This window comes from Syngnathus scovelli, chromosome 21 (assembly GCF_024217435.2).
Source record: "Syngnathus scovelli strain Florida chromosome 21, RoL_Ssco_1.2, whole genome shotgun sequence".
Taxonomy (NCBI): Eukaryota; Metazoa; Chordata; class Actinopteri; order Syngnathiformes; family Syngnathidae; genus Syngnathus; species Syngnathus scovelli.
Window position 1 is genome coordinate 5,696,629 of NC_090867.1, and position 16,494 is coordinate 5,713,122.

At 44.0% G+C, this 16,494-nt stretch overlaps 3 protein-coding genes across 8 annotated transcripts; 2 read left to right on the plus strand and 1 right to left on the minus strand.

Moving 5' to 3' along the window:
* Window positions 1–88: 88 nt before the first annotated feature.
* bicral (BICRA like chromatin remodeling complex associated protein) lies at window positions 89–12,036 on the minus strand. 5 transcript variants are annotated; one of them, XM_049760136.1, is made up of 13 exons: window positions 11,888–12,036; window positions 7,768–7,859; window positions 7,167–7,351; window positions 5,374–5,439; window positions 4,965–5,010; window positions 4,836–4,884; window positions 4,653–4,718; window positions 3,312–4,457; window positions 3,115–3,197; window positions 2,886–3,031; window positions 2,715–2,809; window positions 2,538–2,643; window positions 89–2,469 (listed from the first exon to the last, which is right to left on the minus strand). In XM_049760136.1, the coding sequence occupies exons 5-13, from the start codon at window positions 5,003–5,005 to the stop codon at window positions 2,108–2,110; spliced, it is 2,094 nt and encodes a 697-aa protein (XP_049616093.1). In that variant the 5' UTR covers window positions 5,006–5,010; window positions 5,374–5,439; window positions 7,167–7,351; window positions 7,768–7,859; window positions 11,888–12,036; the 3' UTR covers window positions 89–2,107. The 5 variants fall into 5 exon arrangements, with proteins under 5 accessions (XP_049616093.1, XP_068505629.1, XP_049616095.1 ...); XM_068649528.1 differs by having other exon boundaries at window positions 4,840–4,884; window positions 7,167–7,859; XM_049760138.1 differs by having other exon boundaries at window positions 2,538–2,640; window positions 7,167–7,859.
* On the plus strand, window positions 5,653–9,373 carry tbcc (tubulin folding cofactor C). Of its 2 annotated transcripts, none has more exons than XM_049760148.2 (2): window positions 5,653–6,013; window positions 8,137–9,373. In XM_049760148.2, the coding sequence occupies exons 1-2, from the start codon at window positions 5,985–5,987 to the stop codon at window positions 9,230–9,232; spliced, it is 1,125 nt and encodes a 374-aa protein (XP_049616105.1). In that variant the 5' UTR covers window positions 5,653–5,984; the 3' UTR covers window positions 9,233–9,373. The 2 variants fall into 2 exon arrangements, with proteins under 2 accessions (XP_049616105.1, XP_049616106.1); XM_049760149.2 differs by having other exon boundaries at window positions 8,146–9,373.
* On the plus strand, window positions 9,515–13,050 carry prph2a (peripherin 2a (retinal degeneration, slow)). Its single transcript, XM_049760157.2, has 3 exons — window positions 9,515–10,705; window positions 11,857–12,103; window positions 12,596–13,050. The coding sequence occupies exons 1-3, from the start codon at window positions 10,125–10,127 to the stop codon at window positions 12,800–12,802; spliced, it is 1,035 nt and encodes a 344-aa protein (XP_049616114.1). The 5' UTR covers window positions 9,515–10,124; the 3' UTR covers window positions 12,803–13,050.
* The last annotated feature ends 3,444 nt before the right edge of the window (window positions 13,051–16,494 follow it).

The following is a 16,494-nucleotide window of genomic DNA, read 5'->3' on the forward strand; positions in this document are numbered from 1 at the left end:
GGGTCTTTCCAACCTAAAAGTTCCTCCTATGCCAGCACAGATATTGTTATGTGCTTGACCAGAATAGCAAGAGAGACTCGCCGTCATATTTGTATTCAAAATGAATTTATTGTTGTTGCTGTGGGCAACACAACAATGACCAACTGACGTCTAAATTATACAAAATAATTGCCATTTTCTCATTTTTTTTAAACATTCTTTTTTTTCCTCCTCTTTCATAGAAAAATTATAAATATTTTTCATTTTTGTTTGTTTATACAAAACAACAAACTATACAGATCAAGTCAGACAATACGGATAGAAAGCGGGGAAAAAAAATCCTTCCATCCTTACTTAAAAACCATAATTAGACATTTTGTTTAATGCGCAGCAAGCGGATAGAAGAAGAGTGAATATCCGTCCATCAATTTTCTATAGCGCCAGTACACCTAAGTGATGCGGATGAGCTGGAGCCAACAATCATTCCCATTGACAACTAAGGACCATTTACAGTCATCAATTAACCTAAACTGCATTTATCTGAAATGTGGGACAAAGCCAGAGTATGCCAAGGAGGACATGCAAATGTATACATTTCAACCCTGAACCTCGGAGCTATGAGGCATATGCACTAAACACTAGTACAAAATGTTTTTTTTTTTTTTTTAAAAGGCCTTCAATCTGCTGTTGAAGCTCACTAGCAGGTTTAAACTTTGGCAGAAATGGACTGGATTAAATTTCTTCAGTCTGACTCATTTGATTTTCAATGTGTAACAACTTAAATTAGTTATAGTCCCGTTTGAAATAAACAAAAGATGCTTTTTTTTTGGTTGTGCTGCTGATGCGAAAAAACAAAAAAAAAACTAAACAAGACAAAGCATACAATCGACAAACTCTCCAGTTTAAAACCAAAGTAAATAAAAACACTGTTTAAAAAAATATGAACAAAGTAACATCCTCAATCTGAGGATTAATCTTCCCCCTAACGCAAACACATTGAAATGATAGGCGAGTTTGCGTGTTTGATGTGTAGGGGCTCGCGTACCTTTAAGGTACAAAAGAAAAGGGGGGGGGCAAAGAAAATGCCAAATAAAAGTGAGCGAGGGGGGCATGGCGGCTTACGTGACGCTTGTGTGCGCCATGTAAACGGCTTTTAGTGCAATTCATCAAAGAAATGTAGGATTCTTCATGTAAACCCTTCGTAATAAAAGCCGGGGAGGAGGCACGGAGTTGCCAAAGCGAGCAAACTGGCCGTCAAAAAACAATTGTGGAGCCTCTAAATTGCACATTCCCACAACATTGTGGGTAATTATAAGAAGTGCCTGTCTTCAGAGTACGGGGGGGTCCTCGTTTTATGACATACACCTAACACAAAGTGGTCATTATTATGATAATTATGGCACGAGAAGGCACGCTCAGTCACTACCGTACTAACTGTTGTACGCTTGTTTTCTAACAACTTAAAAGTGTTTTCATCCACACATTCTGTAATGCTAACATTTCGAGGTTATGGTTGGCACGTAACGGACGAGTTTGCATAGCAGCGTAAGAATACAGCGTCGCGCGGCACAATAAGGCACGCTCACAAAGTGCCGTGTGTGGGGTTCATTGTTTTGTTTTTCATTTATGGGCTTCACACAAATATTGACCGCAGTTATGATTATGATGAGTTTGTAGTAGCGTAAGAATTTGTCGCCACCCAGCACGCTTACGTATTGTACTTTGTCTTATATCGATAGCCAAACCTTTTCCTATACTTGTAATGGTGACATTCCGAGGTTACGCACGGTGAAAAATTAATTCTTTTTTGGAGTGATGTAATAACGCCGTCACACAGCACAATAAGGCACACTCAGTCAGTGCCGATTTTACGGTTTATCATGAGAATTATTTTATATTTATAGCCTAAATGTGTTTTTAATTAAATATTTACGGTGATTCTGACTCTATGAATAGATTAGTGTAGGTAATAGACAACTAGACTTTCCGACAATTTCAGGTTATCTAGAAACTAAAGTCAAGTCGTAAACTGAGGACCCCATGTATCTGCCAAAAATAAAATAACAGTGCTACATAAAAAGCTGAACAAACTGGACAAATGAACAAGAACGAACCTCCTTGTGGTTTGTTAACATTCCAGAATGCTGTTGACGGCCGCCTCCAGAGCAGAGTCTGTGTCCAGGTGTAGCGGCAAGGCTGGCGGCTGGTCTGTGTGACCCCCTGCAGATGCCGCAAAAGATGAGTGGTTACCTTCCTGTCCCAAGTGCTGCTGCTGCTGGGATCGCTTCAGCTCAAGGATGTTCTTGTTGGCTGCAGATGAAGCTTGAAGTGGAGTACCACTGCCTCCACCTGGGTCTCCAAAGCCAGGCTGGGAGTCTGTTCTGTTAGCCGGCTCCTCGGAGTGTGTGGCGGGCGGCGGTGGCGGAGAGGGGACAGGATCTTGCAAACGTTTGGATTTCAGCCCACAACAGAAATCCTCCAAGAAAGCGTCTAGAAGAACAGAGACAGTGAGACCTTCCATGGACTCAAGACACAAGGCAGTGGACAATTGGTAGTACCTGGATCGACAAGCAGCATGCGCTTGTCTTGGGTAAGGCAGCTGCGCTCCTCTTGATTGAAGGTCCTGTCGATCATCACCATCTCTGATGAAGGACTGGAATGCTGCTTACAAAGGAAAGAGGATGACTTCACTTCCTGACTTGCCTGGCAAAATATAAATGACACGTGTCTAATACCTCCGATTCAGCCAAAAGCAGTCGTCTGTACTTATTGATCATGGCCTGCGTCCTCATCAACACGTGCGTTGCAACTGATTCAAACTCTTCATCCACTAGCAATAAAAAAAAGCACAGATTAGCCTAAAATGCTTCAAAAAAACAAAATGGCAAAAAAATAAATCAAGATACCCTGAGAGAACTCCTCCTGGCTGGGTGGCGTGCCTTGAAACACATGGTAGGGCAGGAGCCGTTGCAGCACATCACTGAACGATGTAAAGTGTCGCCGATCGGGCATGTCCACCCGCTCGTGATGTTCCCTTAGCTGCTGTAAAATCCTATCGTTCGACAAACTTGACATTTATAACTTGATCATTTCAAATTGTTGTTAATTGCTATTGTTGTACTAGATTGAACTCACATTCCTCCTTTGGTAAGCGGCGCTGGGGCGGGCCTCTTCTGTGCGTTGAGCTGCACTTGTTTGACGGCAGCGCCAGAAGCGTTCTGGGAAGTCAGGAAGTGATTCATAAGATCAGACCGTTAACTGGCAATAGAATACACTTTAGGGTCGTGATTCCAAACATAGCTAAGGAAGCAATAATCGAGTGCTATCCTCACCTGTCTGTGTTCTTGTGCAGGCGTGACCGCGTTAGGTATGGGGGACAACGACGTACAGTTGGCCGTTTGGGTCACTAGGAGGCGCTGCACGGGGCTACCCAAGGGTTGCGCCTGACTGACCAGCGCAAGCCGTCCCGGTGCGCTTGTGGTGGTTGCAGCGGTCTTCCACGTTTGGGCCGTGCCGCCACTTGCAGGGCCCTGATTCAAAATGAGCTGCCCACCTGCTTGCGCTGTAAATTTTTGCCCGGCGACAATCTGCACTGCGTTGTGGGCATTGATATGGGCAGCAGGGTCCACAGGGGGGCCATTGTGGACCGCCAAAGAAGTGGGCAGCAAGAACTGTCCCGTTTGTATGTTGGCTTGTGCCTGCTGCTGATCGACTACCATGGGGCCATTAGCGGTGTACTGCGGTGTAGCACTGTTAGTCACATTTGCCAACTGGGACACCGTGGGCTGTAAACTGAAGACAGTCTGAGCTCCAGCTTGATGAGGTTTAGGCTGGATCGGCCTAACAAGTGTCTGGGTTCCTCCCGGACCTCTCTGAATGATGACGTTCTGGAGGGGAATGTTCTTAAAGCCCACTTGGCCGAGATGCCCTTGGGTAGGAGCGTACACCTGCCCGCCTGGAGCCGGAGAGCCCGCAGCGGCGATGGGGCCTGCTGGCCTCAGCACAATCTGAGGAGCTCTCTCCAGACCACTCAGCGTCATGACTCCGCTTCCCGCCCCGAACGACCCCAACACCTGAATGTGCTGCGTGGAACCGTTAGGTAGTGGGGACACGCCTTGAAGGAATTGTCCAGCTGGTAATGTCGCAGCCGGTGTAGTGACCACACCCCCTCCGTAGCCCCCAGAGACCTTCTGGGACGGGAGGGGCACAGGGGCCTGGACGAGGGTGGGTGCGGGCTGCGTCTCCAGCAAGGCCTCCTGTGCCAATGTCTGCTCCGTGATGTCAGCCTCCAGCAGGGATTTCTGGAGGATGTCAAAGGGCTGGTCTTCACCAAGGTCGACGCCGGCTCCAGGAGGGCTCCCAGTCCCCAGCTGGTCCTCGATGAAGGAGAGACTGCTGGAAAGATGTAGGCTGTCTCCAGCCGGATCACCTCCAAACTCCGCCATTGAGGAGGAATCATCTTTGAGTCCAGTATTTTCCTAAAACAAAGCAGTTAGAGAACTGAGGAAGAATTTTGGAGGGTGTCGTGGCTTTCATAGTGTTTTACTTGTTGTTTATTTGTATTGTACACTTTGGTGGTTTTAAGGATTAATGAGTGGAATCGGAACGGAAATGGAGGGTAATGAATTTATTCCTTTGGAATAATATTATATTTAAAAAAAATTTACACTCACAGCATCACCAGAGAAGAAAGATGCATCTGAGCCATATGCAGCATTGGCTACATCGTCCTCTTCAATCTGCATGGGGGAAAAACACACGCTAGCATCTACCTCAAGAATTCAAAGTTCCACGTAAACATGCCAAATGTGTGTGGCTGTAAATCTTTTTTTTTTTTTTTTTAAAGAGCCACTCACGGACTTGCTGTTGTTGCCGTGTAGATAGTCATTAAATGCATCCACATCTCTGAAAACAAAATAACTTTGTCAAGGTCACATTTATGCTTGGTTGCTTCTAATAATGCTGCCATCAAATTTATATTTTACCCTAAAAAATCCAGAAGATGGCGATCGTCCTCATCATCCATGACACCTGAAGACAAAGAATGACTAAGGTGAGATGTATAAAAGCCACTTTTGAACATTAATTTCTTATACAATCCCAGTTTGCTTCATTAGGTCATTTAAAACAGTTTACTTGACATGATGCTAATACTATTATGTTTGTTATTTGCTTGTACTTCAGTACATTCCAGAGTCTGTACTTTCTAACCTGTATTTAAAGCATCATAAGAGTACCTCTACTTTTACACAAATATCTGTACTTCTACTTTAGAAAATTGAGTACTTTCTTGACCTCTATAGACGTATAAGACACCTAATCTGTATTCAGTTATTTGGCCCTATAAGAGTAAATGTTATTAAACGTGTGTATTCACAACTTTGCCTCACTCACTGATTAGTGTCGGGCTGCATGGATCCAGTCATGTAACACCCTTGTTGTTTCCAGTAAAGGGTTGGGCTGCAGGGGTGCCACAAAATGACAAGTGTTAAGTTAGGCAGCAGACAGTATGGGAGAGCTAAAAAGACAATGCAATATATCACCATAGGAGAGCAGTGTGGCCTTCCTTCAGAGAACATTAGTACTGTGACACACTACTCCCACCCATCACCTCCACATGGTGAAAAAGTGCATTTGGGTGGAAGTAAGCACACTATGCTCTAAATAACCTCGAAGGGCAGACATAATGGATTGCTGGCTTTATTTTAGCCATCAAGTGTATTGTGTAGCAAAGAATTAAAAGGACAAGCAGGCCTGCTAATTTATGTCATCACTCGAGGAGTATAAACATTCACGTTTGGATTTTTTTTGTGTGTATGGGTTCAGGAGCAATGTGGAATGTGGATTTTTTTCAGAGCAAGAAGGAAATGCTTATTACATACTACAGTGAGTAAAGCGTGGCTGGGGTTACATTTTCAACACTGGACAAAATAAACTGACAAAATGGCTGCTGTTAAAGCCAGACTGTTGTTTTGTATGTGCAACGCCTTGCTCAGACTGATTCAATGAACCAGTCTGATCGACAGAGCTCAAGGTAATGTTGTAAGAGCTATTTTCACTGCAGAAATCGTATATTACTGAAAATCGTCAAAGGTGCTTCTAATTTTAGTAGAAATGCAAAAATTGCAAAAAACGACATTTAAATCACAACTCTGCAGTAACTTTAAAAGGAATGCGTTTATTTTAAGATGAATTTAACAAAGGTCTAACATGAAACCCAAGAACGAGTTCGAAATGGCGTCGCGTCCGAGGAACAATGAGTGTCGTTTGAAATGGCGTCATGAGAAAAAAAAATGAAATAGTGAAAGTGTGTCCTTTATACAAGATCGTTTAAGCAGAACATTACGGAACAATATATATCGTCATTCGGGATCAAGGACAACTACAATCCAGCTTCGGTGCCACTAATGTGCAGGACAAAGCTCGAATTGCCCTTCAAATCGCCTTTGCTTGTACGCCATTTTGTCCCGTACGCATTTGGTCAAAAACGCCTCAAAAAAGAGCCGAGAAAATGAGTAAAATGTGCAGCGTGCAATCTTTTATTTCCCAAAATAGCACAGAATCGACATAATCGCAGTCCGGTGGCCAGTCGACGTGGTTGCCTTGACGCGTTTTGGCCAAGGTTTTCCCCACTCGTCCCGAGCGGCGTAAAACGTCACATTTCCCCCGAAGCCAAAGCTAGGCCAGTCGGGTTAACTCTCTGTCGAACCCGGTCCTCGTCCTAGTCGGCTCCGTTGAATCCGGAGATATTTTGACGGCCAAACGACAGACTTTTCGGTTAGCTAGCCTGGCGACTTGTCGTCGACGCCCTCCCTTCTTGAAGGCGCAATTTGGCGGAAAACGAATCTATAAATATTTATCCCGATTAGCATAACATAAAGAGTCGCTGAGGCAAACCCTTTTTTCTTTACTCCCTTCTCCACTCCACTTGAAACCCAATATCTCCATTTGGCCAACTTTTAATTCGCTCGCCCCCTCCTTCTCCTCCTCCTCCTTCTTCTCCCTCTCTCCCACCACTCGTGTTATTTCGCCTCACTCCTGTCTCCCCACACTGTGCTGCCTCGGCTCCATTTTCAAAGTTGTCTCCCTAACCCTCCCCGAAGGAGGAAGAGGGAAGGAGGCCGTGTGTGTTTTTTCCCTTGCAATTTTTATCCCAAAATGATAATACACTCAAAGGGGGAACTCACCGTCATGAAAAAGCAGTGCCTTGTCAACGGGGTTTCCTCGCCATGGCTGCACGGGCTGTGGGGGCTAGCGCGCGCGCCGCTGGAAGAACAAGTTCAAGGAGGGCACAGCAGCACCGGCGGCCCCCCTCCCCTCCGTTCCACAATCCTGCTAGTGCCATAATAAAAGTTGACATGATGGGGGGAATCTGGTACAGACAAAAAAAAAAGAGAAATTAATATACACTGAATTGAAAAACCACGCCTGATTGAAATTGGTGAACTTTTCCCAACAGTAGAAGGCGGGCCTGTGATGCGTGACGTCACTCATGACAAGTGCCTGTATATAAAGGTGTGGCAAATGTTACCTGGGACGAGTGCTCATCTTTCATACACAGGACAGAAAGTTTTACATACCAATTTTATCATCTTTTTTTGCAGTCTGTTTCCAAACGAGCACGCTTACCCCCTGCTGGCCAAAACCTTGATTTTTATTACCAAGTACCACACGCAAAAAATGCTTGTACTTTATAAAACATACAGTAATGTAATAATTAAATCGAACGTTTTTGCGAGTCATGTCACGACTCAATTACGAAACTGTTCTCACAGGCAAGCTACTCACTTTTATGTCCATTGTCTCTTTGTCATACACCCATCTCCCTTCAAGACAGAGGTTTCTGTGTTGTATGCCTCTCCCGGTGTCAGTCAGTTCCTCTATAAGCCAAAATTAATATATTTTTAACATTTCATTTAATAATCCATAAAATAATATGTATTACTTCTTTCTTATTTGTCATTTTAGGTTTTTTTTGACTTGGTGATATACACACTACCTGGTTTCAATAAGAACTGTCATTTTATTTTGAAACAACTATGCAATGTACCCGTGGACAAAACAATACTTTTTTACTGATAGTTGGATAATAATATAACTGATTAAAGACAAACCTCATGCCAAAAACGCAGTCTATATTTACTGTTTACGTTGTAGTGCCGCCAGGCGGCGCAGGACGCCATCAATATCAACAAGAGCGAAGAAGAAGAAACTGACGTCATCACCAAGCGACAACATGGATGTTCCCGATGAAGTTGTTCCAGCGAGCGATTTGGAAAGCGCGATTAAAATGAAGGAGCGGTTGGAGAAACGGAACAAAGCAAGGCTTGAGGACGTGGAGCGGCGCAAAGAAGCCAAAGAGAACCAATCGGACGCCAAGGAGAATGTCGTCTATTTTTTCAGCACCTTCAACGACGAGCTGGCTGCTGTCGAGGAGCTGCTCTGCGCCTGCTCTGACGCAGACCAAACGGCGGTGGCGCAGAAGCTGGACGAAGCTTCGAGCAAAACTGTAGAGTTGCAAAAGTATCTCAACGACAGCATGGTGTTTCTGACCACCTACGACCAACGGAAAGTCCAGATGGCCCTTCAGAAGCTTCAGACACGTCTCAATGAAACAAGGGAGCAGGCCATGCCGAAGAAGAAATTCGGCTTTCGGGGCCTCACCAAAACGTCAACAGCCACGGTGAAGGACGCTGTCGTGTCTCCATCTGTAGAGCGCAGCGCTGCACAAGTGGATGGAGACCCTGATGGTCCACAGTGCGGCATCTCTAACATCAGCGACATGGTCCTCGTGAAGACCGCAGAAGAGATCAACAAAGAAGATGTGCTCTTGTCCCACCTGTCCAACTGCAAGGTGCGTCTCTATGGTACGCCCAGCACGCTGCACCTGAAGCACATCGACCGCTGCGAGATCCTATGCGGGCCTGTGGCCACCTCAGTGTTTGTGGACCACTGTCAGAGCAGCACCTTGGCTGTGGCCTGCCAGCAGCTGCGTACCCACAACACCAAAGACACCTGTGTCTACCTGCACGTCACCAGCCGTGCCATCGTGGAGGACTGTCACGGCGTCCGCTTTGCACCATACACCTGGTCCTACCCCAACCTGGATGAAGACTTCGGCGCGGCTGAGCTGGACCGAAGTTGTAACAATTGGGAGCAGGTGGATGACTTTAACTGGCTTGCCGTAGGGACGCCGTCACCTAACTGGACGGTTATTCCCGAAGCAGACCGGAAGACCACATGGGACCCCTAGTGTCTCCTCAGTGCCTTTAAATTACAAAGTGCGATGACTAAGTTATAGCTAAAATGTAGAATGCATTGAGAACTAAACACCTTATAACACCTGTAATAAAGCTTGTCTTATTATTTATTAAATCAATACAGATCCAAGGTGCCAACGTCTATCTTTCTGTGACACTTTCAGTATCTCTTGCAACATGTGGCTTAGTCTAAGCTCATAGCCCGCTGCCCTTTAAGGGTGTTCAGTTCCAAGCCTCACTATGGCGAGGTATTGTTGATCAATAAAATCCTCAATCGTCAAGTTGAATATTCTCTAATTGACCCAGGAAGTGTATTTAGCTACTGAAATGGTGAAGTACAATGTTGATGTCTTAATGGCCGCTGGCAGATAAGACATCCGCTTAGTCTTGAACCTGCAGACCTGCAACTGTGAATGACGCCAGGAATAGCCTTGCTTCCTTGCCGCTCATCTTCAGAGATCCTGTCATGAAGGTAACCAAGGCGACCCGCGTGATCACTCAAACCAATTAAGGCTCCCGGGACTGCGGCGTCAAATCGGGCTCATCTTATGCTGGGGGATTTTTTTCTCACAAATTGGATCAGGCCGCTTACAAGAGCTTAGCGTGACGTACTGCATCTTGGTGAGTTTAGTCATGAGAATCCTCGCAGAAATCCTCCGGGTGAAATCCAAGCAAAGTGAAGGCGTCGAATCCGGGAAGATTTGGGGAGCAATGGCGCTCGCTTTGAATCAATAACGTACTTGGGCTTCACCGGGGTACGACAGGAATACTTGCTGATGGATTACTGATGCACCAAAGGAAATTGTTGAAGTTCAAACCGTGACTGGGTTATTCAAAAAGACCATCTCGAAGTTCTCCTAGGATCTAACGGTCTCTGATTGAACAATGGCGTTGATGAAGGTCAAGTTTGATCTGAAAAAGCGAGTGAAGCTCGCCCAAAGTGTATGGTTCCTCTTCTGGTTCGCCGTCATGGCTGGCGTACTGGTCTTCAGCATGGGCCTCTTCTTCAAGATCGAGCTGCGTAAGCGCTCGGAGCTGATGGACAACAACGAGAGCCACTTCTTGCCCAACTTGCTCATCCTGATGGGCCTGCTGGCGTGCGGCATCAACGCTTTCGGTGGCAAGGTCTGCTACGACTCCTTGGATCCCACCAAGTTCGTCAAGTGGAAGCCCATGCTCAAGACCTTTCTGGTGGGGTGCGTGGTCTTCAACGTTCTGCTGGTGCTCACAGCGCTGCTGTGCTTCGTCATGCGCATCCCGCTGCAGTTCACGCTGGCCGAAGGCCTGCGCAACGGCATGCGCTACTACAAGGACACAGACACGCCGGGACGCTGCTACATGAAGCGGACGCTGGACCTGATGCAGATGGAGTTCCGCTGCTGTGGCAACGACAACTACAAGGACTGGTTCGAGATCCAGTGGGTCAGCAACCGCTACCTGGACTTCAGTTCCAAGGAGGTCAAAGAGTAAGTGGACTTCCTATGAATTTAACGTGTCATTTGAGTTGTATTCGGTAATTCACCTCTTCATACCGCCAAGGTCAGTTCACAATTATAGAAATAGTCGCAACAAATCTACAATCTGATTGAACGATTGAAATTGTAAATCTAGGTCGATGTTTTGATAGTGTTAAAATAGAAACAACACCAATCGTTTGACCCAAAGCAATATGGAGGCGGTGGTACTTTGAAGCGGAGTTCAATATAAGTGGATTTAGGGTGAGGCTAGGTCAAGGCAGGTATGTTATTCTCGGATTAGCGTGACAAAATTGCCGACGGTAAATCAGCAAATGAGTGGAGGTTACTGGGCAGTTTTGCTACAGTGATGTATGAGAGGCTAGTTTGGGGATTAAGTGCAGAAACCGATAAGAGGGGTCAAAGTAGCACAAGAGGGGATTTAAAGTACATTTGTGCTGACCGTAATATTAGGTACCCTTGCGGGTAAAAGCCAATATAAGAACAGGTCAATCAAAAATGCTCAGTTTTGACCAAAAATATGGCTAAACGTGAAAATTATATTGTCAGTCTACTACTTTCAAAACAAATATTTTGGTCAAACTTCAGCTACAGTTTTAGTTTTATTTATATACAGTCGGTACAGTATATATTGTTGTGATTTTTTAGCTTGGAATCTTAGCTTAAAATCGAAGTGCAAAATAATCAAAACACTCGTCACATGCTGTGCCAGTTCTTTTAAGTTCCCAGACCATGACTGTTAAATCGCTGGGATTAGCGCTTCAAGCATCAGTGTCCTTTCCAATCATCCCTGCAGGACTCCAGGAAAGCTAATTTGAAGTTTTTACAGCTTTGCAGTTATATTGAGAAGAAGGGAAAGTGTGTTGACGTTGATGACATGAGGTCGAGGTGAAATGTGACTGATTAAACATTTTAAGAGCTTCACTTAGTGGATTGTTTTCAAGACCCAAATTGGTTGCAGTTCTACACCCCGACCTATATGTCGCATTGCCTGCACAATTAAAGAGGTTTACTCGGTTTGGTTCTGGATTAAGTGCTTCCGACTCTGACCCATAAATGTCACTCTGCACTTTGCGTTGCATTGTTGACTCTCAACTGTAAATTTTATAGACAGTAATGAAAATGGAATGTTTGGTTCCTAGCCGCATCGGGAGCAACGTGGACGGCCAGTACCTGATGGACGGCGTGCCCTTCAGCTGTTGTAACCCGGGTTCGCCGCGGCCGTGCATCCAGCTGCAGATGACCAACAACTCGGCGCATTACAGCTACGACCACCACACCGAGGACCTCAACGTGTGGAGGAGCGGCTGTCGTGATGCTTTGCTCTCCTACTATGGTGGCATGATGGCCACCATCGGCGCTCTGGTGCTGCTGGTCACCATGCTAGAGGTCAGGGAACATATAACAATGACACCATCAATCATACATATTATTCAATTATAAAAAATTAATTCAAAAAGGCTGAAGGTAAAACATTTTTTTGGGGCGCTGGTATAAACAAAATATTTTTGAAACACAATGTATGGTGAAAGGTGAGCAACACTTGGCGTTCCCATCTGCTACTTCCTTCCTCTGTTTTCCCTCATTTCCCTAAACATCCTAATAATAATTCTTCCTTCCCTTCAGTATCTCCCTTGTAACGATATCCTGAATCTAGTCTTGGCTGCAGACGCTTTTAGGTAATGTCTCAAATCCAGCAGACAGTAGAAACTTGTATGGAGGGCGACTCCCTGGAAGCTGATCCACTTGGATGAAATCCAGATTGGAAATAGTTATGCAAGTTAACTCTGCTGGCAGATAGTGAAGTCATAGTGGATGTATTATTGTTGGTCTACTGGACAAAACAAACTTTTTAACGACCTTTTCCTCGTCTTGCCACAGATCGCCGTGACAGTGGGCCTGCAATACGTTGACACCTCGCTGTCCACTCTGGCCAACCCCGAAGACCCGGAGAGCGAGAGCGAGGGCTGGCTCCTGGAGAAGACGGTCAAGGAGACGTTCACCGACATCATGGCCAAAATGAAGGCCATGAAAGGCGGCAAAGTGGAGGAAGGGGGCGAAGAGGGCGGCGTAGCCACTGTGAGCTGAGCGATCTATCAACTCCCCTCACACCCTGCCAAAACTGACACCGCCACCACGCCCAAATGGAAGTGAAAGGACTTGTGAGATGATTTTTTTTTTTTTTGGCTCTTTGCAGTAGTGAAAACAAAGGCGTAGTGAACCAAGGGAATGTAAGACATTAAATGCAAATGAGATCCGGGCAAAGAAATTTGGATGGGGATGGTGGTTACTATGCAACCCCCCTGTCGCAGAAACGCAACACATTCATAAGCCAATTGAAGAGGAAATTATTTTTGTTGATACCACAAATAAATTTGGCAGCTAAATATTTTGTTCCCCAAAAGCAATCCACAATCCCCTGTCAGAAGTTTATTCAGTCTCTTTATATTTAACAACGGGGTGGGCGGTCTTTGTACATAGTGTAGAAAACGTGGCGATAAAAACATTTTTTTTAATATAATGTACTTTGTCTATTTAAATATATAAATATATAAATATCAATGTAAATGTGTGTATATTGGCTGTGTGTTTAGAAAACGGGAAGAACTAATAAAATCACTTAGAGTTTGTGTAAGAAAAGGTCTGCTCGTCTTTTGACTTTGCGTCAAGGAGGCCCGACACACAGCGAGAGCCACAAGGCTCCCGATTAACTCGAAAAACGGATCAAGGCAATTATGCTCTTTACTGCTTTCACATGCACGGACATGAGATGACTCTTAACATGCCCCTGACCTAGCAAACCTATGTGTGTGTGGTGGTCTAAAAAACTATTTGTGATTTGAATGTAATTCTCACAAAAATATTTGGAGCGTGTCTGTCGTCATCCTTTGGCTTTTTAACGTGGCTTCCTCCACATCAAGTTGTTCCAAATACTTTAATGTATAGTAAAGTTTGAAAGCTGAAAATGAACCAAAATGTTTGATGAGGTCATCATTGAGAGATACTTATTTGGGCATTTATGACTTGTCTAGCTATTTAGTTCATTGCTGTTCCCTGATGCAGTGAGAATGAAAGAGGCCGTCGGTATTTCAGTTGTTTCCAAAGCACATAAAAGCAGGACTGAGTCAATAAGGAGCCTAATCGGATTTGAGATTAGCTTGAGTCCCCGTCAGCCAGGTGAGCGGCTGATGTCCAACTGCAAGCACTTATGCGTCACATATTGGACATGCAGGAGTTAGGGAGCGGAAGGCCCACGGGGGAAATAAAAAACAGGGAGTGGAGTTGACTTAATGCCACCAGTCATCTATTTATTTATAGGGGAAAAAATATTTACGTAGATTACTGAATACATTACATCCAATATAAATAAAAATATTTTTAAGTTAAATCCAGAGTAAGCAATTATTTAACTAGCTAGTATAATAATTTTCTTTTTAATCACAGAAAGCTGCTGCCATTACCTTGTCGCTATGTCGCCCCCTGTAGGCGTTTGTAGGTAATGCACTGAAACGTTTATTCACCCACTTGGTTTGAGCTTGTTGTTTTAGAAATCAACGGCAACAATTTGCCGCATATACATTTTAAAACACTCACCTTTTCTGCGTTTTCTTTATTTTTGTGTCTTCTTCCAGTTTGACCCGAGACAGTTGCACCCATTGTCCACAAGAAGGCGTCTTTTTACAAGCCTTCACTATAAAACACAAATGTTGAAAAGTAAAGACACTTCATTTCATGTCAAATCATGACAAGTTTATTTATATCGCCCTAGATACAGAAACACACATTCGTTGGCATTGATAGAACAAACAGGAGACAGGCAGTCAATATTTTTGCCCTTTTTATTTTGAATATTTGTGTTATTCATATTAAACTCATGTTTTAAATTCCATCAAGACTTTTTTTTTACATTTTTATCTGAAATATTTAGGTTAGTCAGACGTAAAAGTCCTGAAATATGAAGGGACATCTTAATTATGGACACAGTATACAGTAAAATAATTATTTAATTCTGAAAATAAGTTATGATTTAAAATATTTAAGTGGATTGAATCTATGTGAAAATTAATTTGTATTTCAAAACGTGTTTAAAAAAACAGATTACATTGCCTTGTTGACTTTCTAGACATTTGGATGGTGTATCTATTGAGTTTTGCTGGCTCACTTCATTTATGACATACTTACATGTTGGCGTTCCTATGACGTAAACATTAGATGGAAAATCAATCTTTTGGCACTTATACATAAAACGTCATCAGTTATTTGTAGATATGCTTGACGGGAGCTGATTATTTTTGAAAAAGGTCTTTCAGAACTGGCAAGGAGCTATAAATTATTCAGCGTGTGCATCGCGTAATGACGTATGTAGGGAGTATGTACTATATGTCTTGGCAGCTCCAGCGTGAATGACGTGCTTACATTTGAAGTATGATGAGTGAAGGGGTGGGTGTGAGGGCGGCGGGGGGTCTCGAGCTGCTTGACCTTCATCCAAATGGTTCAGGGCACCCCGGGTCTCACAACAACCATCGCGTCTCACTTTACGCCTCGCCCCGGCTGAATAAATATGGCCGATAGAAAGCTAAGCAACAGAGAGAGGACGAGCGAGAGGCCCGTGACTGGTGGATGTGTAGCGAGTTGCTCAGAGGGGCATTGTTGGGGAGCCATGAGAGGACAATGCACAGCCCCCGCCCTGAATACTCGCCATACCAGCTGACCAGCCATTACCATGCTGCCCCGTCACAATTGACACACACAGATATAGACAAGGCTGTATCCCACCCTCAAGCAGCCACACACATTTATTGTCTCACCTACGTGTATGTGCTTGTGATTTACAGCACGTTATGTTTAGACTCTCGCACCTATCTGTTCCTTCAGCGCTGACATTTCAGGCAGCCACCCAGTGAGAACAAGCGCACACTTTGCGCCGCCTTGTTAGTTCAGCAAAGCGTCCACCTGGTTGCACAGCCGCAGGACTTCGGGGTGTGCCGCCCCACTGGCCTTATGTCACTGGAAAGAAAACAGAAGATTGAACACATTATCGTCACATTTTTGTCATAGACAATAAGATAAACTATATAGTATAACAACTATCCAGAATACTCAAACTAGGTATCAAGCTAAAGCATGATGGTTAGTTATAGTTACCTGTGCTATGTTATTTTTAAATGTTGCTTATGATATTGTAAAACAGTAGTGTCTATCAACACAAGTTCTCAAGCCAGACCATAACATTCATATCTGAATTATGCTAGTTCCTAAAGCTAAGATTCTTAAATGTTTTGCATCAAGTTGAAATTCAATTTATCAATATATTGATTAATCATGTGGCTAGTTATAGAGATCGAACTGTCCAATAGATCTCTAGTAAAGCTAATTAGCTAATATACTGTATAATTAGCTGGTTTGCTATGCTATCGCTATACATGCTTATTATGTTAAAATGTAACATGATACAGCGAACCTTTTCATATTTGACCTTTAACATTCACGAATTCACATATTCGCATTTTGAACTAATCCTACATTATTTGCGACAATACGCACTCACATATTTCCCGTTTTTCCAAAGGGGCTTCATTCATAAAGCTAGTTAGCCAGCTATGCTAAATAAACAATGACAATCTATCAGTAAGTCAAAATATAAATTAAAAGTCAAGAAATATTTATGTTAAATCAATAAAATAAAATAAAAGTGTTGTAGTTTGTAAAGTAACAGTATGCTAATCAATGTAGCAAGCTAGCTAACCTTCGCGCTAAAGTAGCGCGCGCGGGCCCCAGGT

Excerpts from the sequence above, each read along its gene's own strand:
- prph2a (XM_049760157.2), top strand. The coding sequence starts at position 10,125 with ATGGCGTTGATGAAGGTCAAGTTTGATCTGAAAAAGCGAGTGAAGCTC. Across the intron at positions 10,706-11,856 it reads AGTTCCAAGGAGGTCAAAGA|CCGCATCGGGAGCAACGTGG; the intron begins GTAAGTGGACTT and ends TTTGGTTCCTAG. Across the intron at positions 12,104-12,595 it reads TGCTGGTCACCATGCTAGAG|ATCGCCGTGACAGTGGGCCT; the intron begins GTCAGGGAACAT and ends GTCTTGCCACAG.
- bicral (XM_049760136.1), bottom strand. The coding sequence starts at position 5,005 with ATGGATGATGAGGACGATCGCCATCTTCTGGATTTTTTAGG. Across the intron at positions 4,719-4,835 it reads ACGGCAACAACAGCAAGTCC|ATTGAAGAGGACGATGTAGC; the intron begins GTGAGTGGCTCT and ends TCCCCCATGCAG. Across the intron at positions 4,458-4,652 it reads CTTTCTTCTCTGGTGATGCT|GAAAATACTGGACTCAAAGA; the intron begins GTGAGTGTAAAT and ends GCTTTGTTTTAG.
- tbcc (XM_049760148.2), top strand. The coding sequence starts at position 5,985 with ATGAACCAGTCTGATCGACAGAGCTCAAG. Across the intron at positions 6,014-8,136 it reads TCTGATCGACAGAGCTCAAG|TGCCGCCAGGCGGCGCAGGA; the intron begins GTAATGTTGTAA and ends TTTACGTTGTAG.